The sequence below is a fragment of the Babylonia areolata genome, chromosome 23 (assembly GCF_041734735.1).
Source record: "Babylonia areolata isolate BAREFJ2019XMU chromosome 23, ASM4173473v1, whole genome shotgun sequence".
Lineage (NCBI taxonomy): Eukaryota > Metazoa > Mollusca > Gastropoda > Neogastropoda > Buccinidae > Babylonia > Babylonia areolata.
The window spans coordinates 26,714,383-26,721,882 of NC_134898.1; the positions used below are offsets into that span (position 1 = coordinate 26,714,383).

Sequence of the window (7,500 nt, forward strand, 5' to 3'; positions counted from 1 at the left end):
ATCATCATCACCGTCACCACCATCTCCGTCACCACCACAGCCACCACCACCATCACCACCATCACCATCACCGTCACCACCACCACCACCATCATCATCACCACCACCACCATCACCATCACCGTCACCACCACCGCCACCATCATCATCACCACCACCACCATCATCACCACCACCACCATCATCATCACCGTCACCACCATCTCCGTCACCACCACAGCCACCACCACCATCACCACCATCACCATCACCGTCACCACCACCACCACCATCATCATCACCACCACCACCATCACCATCACCGTCACCACCACCGCCACCATCATCATCACCACCACCACCATCACCACCACCATCACCACCACCACCAGCACCATCACCACTATACCATCACCACCGCCACCACTACCACCACCATCATCACCACCACCACCACCACCACCACCACTATACCATCACCACCGCCACCACTACCACCACCATCACTATCACCACCACCACCCTCACCACCACCACCCTCACTTTCACCACCTCCCCCACCACCACCACCACCACCCTCACCTTCACCACCTCCCCCACCACCCTCACCACCACCACCACCACCCCCACCTTGACTTTCTCCACAGGGTCGGGCTGGAAGTGGAACTTCTGGAGCTCCTTGGCGGCCTTGAGCCTCTGGTCGCGCACGTGGGCCTGCTGGATGAGGGCGGTGAGGGCGGGGCCACTGGTGGTGAGGGGCAGGTGCTCGGCCCCACGCTGGTCCTCACGGATCCGACACAGCTCCGTCAGCAGGCCCAGTCTGTCCTGGTTCAGGGCTGTCAGGACGACAGAGAGAAATAATGATAATAATAATGATAGCGTTTATATAGCGCTGAATCTTGTGCAGAGACAAATCCAAGCGCTTTCACACCAGTCATTCACAGACATGCATAACTCTAAAACTGAAGAAACTGAAGACAAGGAAGAGGCAGGGAAGGGAGGCTATCTTTGGAAGTAGTGGGTTTTAAGGCCAGACTTGAAAGAGCTGAGTGCGGAGACCTGACGAAGTGAAAGAGGAAGTTCATTACAAATGCAAGGTCCAGAGACAGAGAAAGAACGGCGTCCAACAGTGGTGTGTTTGAATTTGGGTATGCGTAAACAGAGTGGATCCGAAGCCGATCGTAAAGAGCGAGATGGAGTGTAGAGGTGAAGGCAGCCACAGATATAGGAAGGAAAGAGAGAAAGAGAAAGAGGAGGAGGAGAAAGAGGAGGAGGAAGTATTTTGTTCTTGATTAATGTCCCGTCACACATATCGGTGGGTACTTTTTTCAGTGCGCAAAGTGCGTGTTGCACACGGGATCTCGGTTTATCGTCTCATCAGAACGACTAGACGCTCAGTTCGATTTTCAAGTCAAACTTAGGGAGAAAGGGTGAGAGCGGGATTCGAACCCAGACCCTCACGGACACTTGGCAGATAAGCGTCTCAATTAACCATTCTCTAACCTACCTTTCTTTTCTTTTTTTCCCCTCTCTTTATATGCACATCACGACAGAACTAAATATAAGATGTTCTATTTGTGCTGTTGAGTTGTGGTTGTTTGTATTGTGACACTTTCAAGTAGAGTTATTGTATTACAGTCAGTCGTGTCCGACTATGACCATCAGGACAGCAGAGGAGGCAACTGCTGTTGCAACTATCTGGGCCAGAATTTGTTTACAGTGGAGAGTGTCTTGCCCAGGTCTCTCGGCCAAAAAGGTTTTAGGACAGTCGGCGTTGGGGATGGTTCCTAAAAGGCCAACTAGCCCCCAAGGCTGCAGCACTAAGAGGCAATGCAATATTACCTCCCAGTAATAGTCCTTCACAAAAGACTAAGCTGTAAATGAATTCCGATTGCAATGGAGAAACCATTGATCATACAGCTCTCACTCTGACAATCTGTATTTGTATTTTTGTATTTGTATTTCTTTTTACCACAACAGATTTGTCTGTGTGAAATTCGGGCTGCTCTCCCCAGGGAGAGCGCGTCGCTATACTACAACGCCACCCATTTTTTGCATTTTTCCTGCGTGCAGTTTTATTTGTTTTTCCTACCGAAGTGGATTTTTCTTCAGAATTTTGCCAGGAACAACCCTTTTGTTGCCGTGGGTTCTTTTACGTGCGCTAAGTGCATGGTGCACACGGGACCTCGGTTTATCGTCTCATCCGAATGACTAGCGCCCAGACCACCACTCAAGGTCTAGTGGAGGGGGAGCCGTGATTCGAACCAGCGCGCTCAGATTCTCTCGCTTCCAAGGCGGACGCGTTACATCTTGGCCATCACTCCACTCCTATGGCTGAGCGTTGGGCCTACAAGCAGAGTACTGTTTGACACAAAGCAAGAGAGTGTGGGTCGAGGTGTGTGTTACCTTTGGCCTCTATGGTCCACTGTCTGTCCAGTTCCAGCAGCTCCATCTCCAGAAGCCGTTGGTGGCGGATGTTCTGGATGGTGGCCAGTGTGGACTGCATGGCCATTTTCTGGTCCTTCTGATGTTGTTGTTGGTGGTGGTGGTATTGTTGTTGCTACTCCTGCTGCTGCTGCTGTTGCAGCTGCTTTTGTTGTTGTCGGTGTTGTTGCTGCTGTTGTTGTTGTAGGTGTTGTTGTTGCTGCTGCTGCTGTTGCTGTTGTTGTTGCTGTTGTTATTGTTGTTGCTCCTGTTGCTGCTGTTCTTGTTCTCAATTGTAGTTGTTATTATTGCTGTTGCTGTCCTTGTTGTTGTTCTGGTTGTAGTTGTTGTTGTCTGTACACAACTGAGGAGGTGGGTGTTGTTTTGGGTGGCGGTGGTGGTGGTGGTGGTCTCGTCTTCTACTCTCTCTCTATCTCTCTCTCTCTCTCTCTCTCTCTCTCTCTCTCTCTCTCTCTCTCTCTCTCTCTCTCTCTCTCTCTCTCTCTCTCTCTCTCTCTCTCTGTCTGTCTTCCTCTTCAAGAAATCAGGGTGTAGTCCCAGAAGCAGTGAAAGCCAGTGTTGGTGTCTGCTCCCACTGCCGTCTTCTCTTCACTGGTGACAGCCTGAAAACATCATCAACAAAAAGCTGCTGTGGGTATACTCGTCAGTATGTTTTCAACACACGTACACACACACACACACACACTCTCTCTCTCTCTCTCTCTCTCTCTCTCTCTCTCTCTCTCTTTCTCTCTCTATCTATCTATCTATCTATCTATCTATCTATCTCAAAATCCACTTTTGTTATCTGTCTCTCCTCAAAGGTCTGCACGGAAGATTTGAAGTGAAGTTCTGAATGAAAGTTTTGAAGTGAAAGTCTGTATGAAACATTGAAGTGAAGGTCAATGTGGAAGTTCTGAAGTCGAACTCTGTACAGAATGTTGAAGTGAAGTTCTGTATGGAAGTTTTGAAGTGAAAGTCTGCATGGAAATTTTGAAGTGAAAGTCTGTGTGAAACACAAGTGAAGGTCCATATGGAACTTTTGAAGTAAGAGTCTGTATGGAAGTTTTGAAGTGAAAGTCTGTACAAAACTTTGAAGTGAAGGTCCATGTGGAAGTTTTGAAGTGAAAGTCTGCATTGAAATTTTGAAGTGAAAGTCTGTGTGAAACACAAGTGAAGGTCCATATGGAAGTTTTGAAGTGAAAGTCTGTAAAAAATATTGAAGTGAAGGTCCATATGGAAGTTTTGAAGTGAAAGTCTGCATTGAAATTTTGAAGTGAAAGTCTGTGTGAAACACAAGTGAAGGTCCATATGGAAGTTTTGAAGTGAAAGTCTGTACAAAACTTTGAAGTGAAGGTCCATGTGGAAGTTTTGAAGTGAAAGTCTGTGTGGAAGTTTTGAAATGAAAGTCTGCACAAAACTTTGAAGTGAAGGTCCGTATGGAACTTTTGAAATAAGTCTGTATGGATGTTTTGAAGTGAAAGTCTGCACAAAACTTTGAAGTGTGAAGTAAGTCTGTATGGATGTTTTGAAGTGAAAGTCTGTACAAAACTTTGAAGTGAAGGTCCATATGGAACTTTTGAAGTGACACTCGGCAGAGAATGTTGAAGTGAAGCCCTGTAAAGCATGCTGAAGTGAAGTTCTCTATGGAAGTTTTGAAGTGAAAGTCTGTATGGAAGTTTTGAAGTGAAGGTCTGTATAGACTGTTGAAGGGAAGGTGTGTATGGAAGGTTTGAAGTGTAAGCATGTATAAAACATTGAAGTGAAGGTGTGTATGGAAGGTTTGAAGTGTCAGCATGTATACAACATTGAAGTGAAGGTGTGTGTGGAAGGTCTGAAGTGTCAGCATGTATAAAACATTGAAGTGAAGGTGTGTATGGAAGGTCTGAAGTGTCAGCATGTATAAAACATTGACGTGAAGGTCCATGTAGAACAATTGAAATGAAGATCTGTATGGAAGTTTTGAAGTAAGGCCTTTAAAGAACTTTTGAAGTGAATGGTGCTTGTACATATCTTTGCTGCTTATTTTGCCACTTCAAGAGATATATTGTCTTAGTGTGTGTCTCTGGGTGACTGTCTATTTGTCTTGTCAATGTAAGAAATATAAATACTCGTACCTGTCAAAGAGACACACACAGAAAAAGCACAACACTCGCTTTTCATACCCCATGAAAAGGAGCTGCACTGGAGGAAAAAAAAACAAAAAAAAACATTCACACAGCAAGCCACCACCCCGACAGATCTGAAGGAGGGAGAGACAGAGACAGAGACACAGAGAGAGAACGGAACGGAACGGTTTATTCACATGTAGGCCTCAGTCCCAAGTAGAGACAGACAGACAGACAGAGACAAAGAGACAAAGAGACACACACACACACACACACACACACACACACACACACACACACACAGAGAAAGTTTCTGCGAACATGTCTGTCTGTCTGTCTGTGTGTGTGTGTGTGTGTGTGTGTGTGTGTGTGTGTGTGTGTGTCCATGGGTTTCAAAGCGAACGATATCTATTATAATGGAACTCTCACTCTCCATTCTCCTCCCCTACCCTCCCCTCCCCGCTCCCTCCACCCCCACCCCCAGTGCACCTCACCAAAGCCAAGTAGGGCTTTTTTTTTTTTTTTTTTTTTTAGGCATGCGCAACACCACTGTCAAGTTTTTGGAACCTTCAGTGTATCAAATCATGGGCACTGACGTCCTTTCAGGTAAGAGTGGCGTTTAACGACCTATTGGATTTCCGCCCTTAAAAGCTCTTTTTCTTCTTCTTTTTTTCTTTTTTTTTTTTTTCTTTTTTTTTCTCTCTTTTTCAGCGCTATGATCTTGGTGTGTTGTGGAGGCTTCATTGTTAGAGGGTGTGGAGTCTTCAGTTGCTTTCAGCGGTCACAACCGTTTCATACCACATGGCGGGGGTCCAGTGCACAGCTGGGGGGAGGGGAGGGGGCAAGGTGTAGGTGTAAATTGGTTCAATATATATTTTTAAAAAATAAATAAAAAAAATTAAAAAAAAAAAAAAGGTGGTGTTGGTAAGACTTGCATAATGTTCAGTATGGCCTGCGTGCCTGGTTTTGTTGTTGTTTGGTTGTTGTTTTTTCTTTGGGGGTGGGGGGTTGTGTTTTGGGGTGCGCGTCCGTAACAACCATGCTTTCGTTTTACTAGTTGTCTCCTATCCTATGACAAACATTATTTGTTGCAAAAACTCTGTTGTCTTTTGTACATTACGTCAGCAATTATATGTACTAATGTTGTATAGAATCGCTAACGGTGTGATTTGTTATGATGCTATGACCAAAAAAAAAATGTAACCGAAGATGGATTTTTTGTTGTTGTTTTTTAATGACATGTATCAATGTTGTAAAGAATGGCTATGGAATGATTTCTTATGAGGCTATAACAAAAAAATTATCACCGAAGATGGAATTCAATAGTTTATGATTATAAACCCCCCTTGCCTACCTTAAGACGCAGCACTTACGTTCATAGTGACGTTACTGATGACATCATCATAAGAAGCGGAAATAAGTTTAGAAGCCTGAAAATTCACAGATTTGATCTGGAGTGGTATATCTCCAGGCCATTTTCTCAGTTTTGGGGGCTGATTGTCCTGGATATTGAGTCATCACTTGAAACATATCTTTCTTTTGTTTTCCCCCCAGCAATCACAGGGCTTTAAAAAAGTTTCTGTTTTAATCAAGTGTTGATACACATGTCAAAACACTTATCCTTATGGTCTCCAGCACTGAAATCTTCACTGTTCTGTCTGATCTGCCAACACCATACCTCACTAAAAAAAATTTAAAAAAAAAAAAAAAAAAAGTAAGCCAACGACACGAGCAACATTGTACCATCTTCGACTTTCAGAGTCCCGTTGCTAGCCAAGTTTCTCCTCTCCTTCAGTCTCTCCACTGGCTGCCTGTTTCCTATGGAATTGACTACAAGCTTCCCAGACAGCATCAAGCACATCTAGGAGCTGGGACCCACTTGGTTTTGCCCGAGTTACATGGGGACAGGGGATGCAACCCTTCCTGGCTGGGTTACCCCCACCCTCACCCCCACCCCCACTGATCTAAAAATAGAATGTGTTCCCACCGTCTATCCACTCAGCTTGTCAGTGGCTCTTCAACTTCGTTTATGGGCTGCGACTCCCATGATCACTCGAATACACGAGTGGGCTTTTACGTGTATGACCGTTTTTACCCCTGCCGTGCAGGCAGCCATACTCCGTTATCTGAGGGTGGGGGATCAGTGGCTTTATAAGCAGTATATTTTTTCACTCTTGCATATCTATAGCCGGCATAGTTTTCACACACACACACACACACACACACACACACACACACACAATTCAGTTCTTCATTTTCATCGCATCACGGGAGGTCACCATGGACAGAAACCATCCAGCATTTGGCGTTGTTGTCGCCCCTCTTCAGTTATCTATCAATGCACATGTGAAATACTTGTGATATGAATGAGCGCGCGCGCGCGCGCGTGTGTGTATGTATAGTGATATATATATATATATATATATATATATATATATATATATATATACTGACGGGCAGATGGCTGTCTTTGTCGAGAAAGTAATAACTTATAACTATGTTCTCTGATTTGTAAGTCGGTACGAGTCAGATTAATACCATATCAATCACGATGAAAAAAAGAAAAAAGATTCCAAACAACTACTTTTCAGTGTTTTGCAATGTATCATCATTCTGTGTGGAGTTGTTTTTTTTTTTTTAAGAGGAAAAGGTGAACATACAATCGATAAATCAAACTATAAATGAATACATGAATAAACAAACTTGCTAAAGAAAAAAAAAATACACACAAAAATAATAGTAATTTAATAAACCCCAATTTCTCCCACTACCTTCGAATGAACACAACAGATAAACAAATAAATAAATGATAAAAACAAACAAACAAGCAAATGGCATAAATAAAAACTATACGAAATATAGAAAGAAAGAAGGAAAGAGAGAGAGACAGACAGAGAGACAGACAGAAACAGAGAGAGAGGCAGAGACAGAGAGACAGAGAGAGAGAGAGAGAGAGAGACCAACTGCCTCGCGCTTGCTGCTTTTCTAT

General features: G+C 44.1%; 1 protein-coding gene across 3 annotated transcripts in view; it reads right to left on the reverse strand.

The window, feature by feature from the left end:
- The window catches only part of LOC143298085 (uncharacterized), a 22,878-nt gene that overhangs the window by 2,308 nt on the left and 13,070 nt on the right, over nt 1-7,500 (reverse strand). For 2 of the 3 annotated variants that reach the window (XM_076610765.1, XM_076610764.1), the window contains exons 2-3: nt 2,386-3,026; nt 562-815 (exon numbers count right to left, since the gene is read on the reverse strand). In XM_076610765.1, the coding sequence (XP_076466880.1) occupies nt 562-815; nt 2,386-2,491 (360 nt within the window). In that variant the 5' untranslated portion in view covers nt 2,492-3,026. The remainder of the gene's footprint in view (nt 1-561; nt 816-2,385; nt 3,027-7,500) is intronic. The other variant, XM_076610766.1, reaches the window with a different exon arrangement.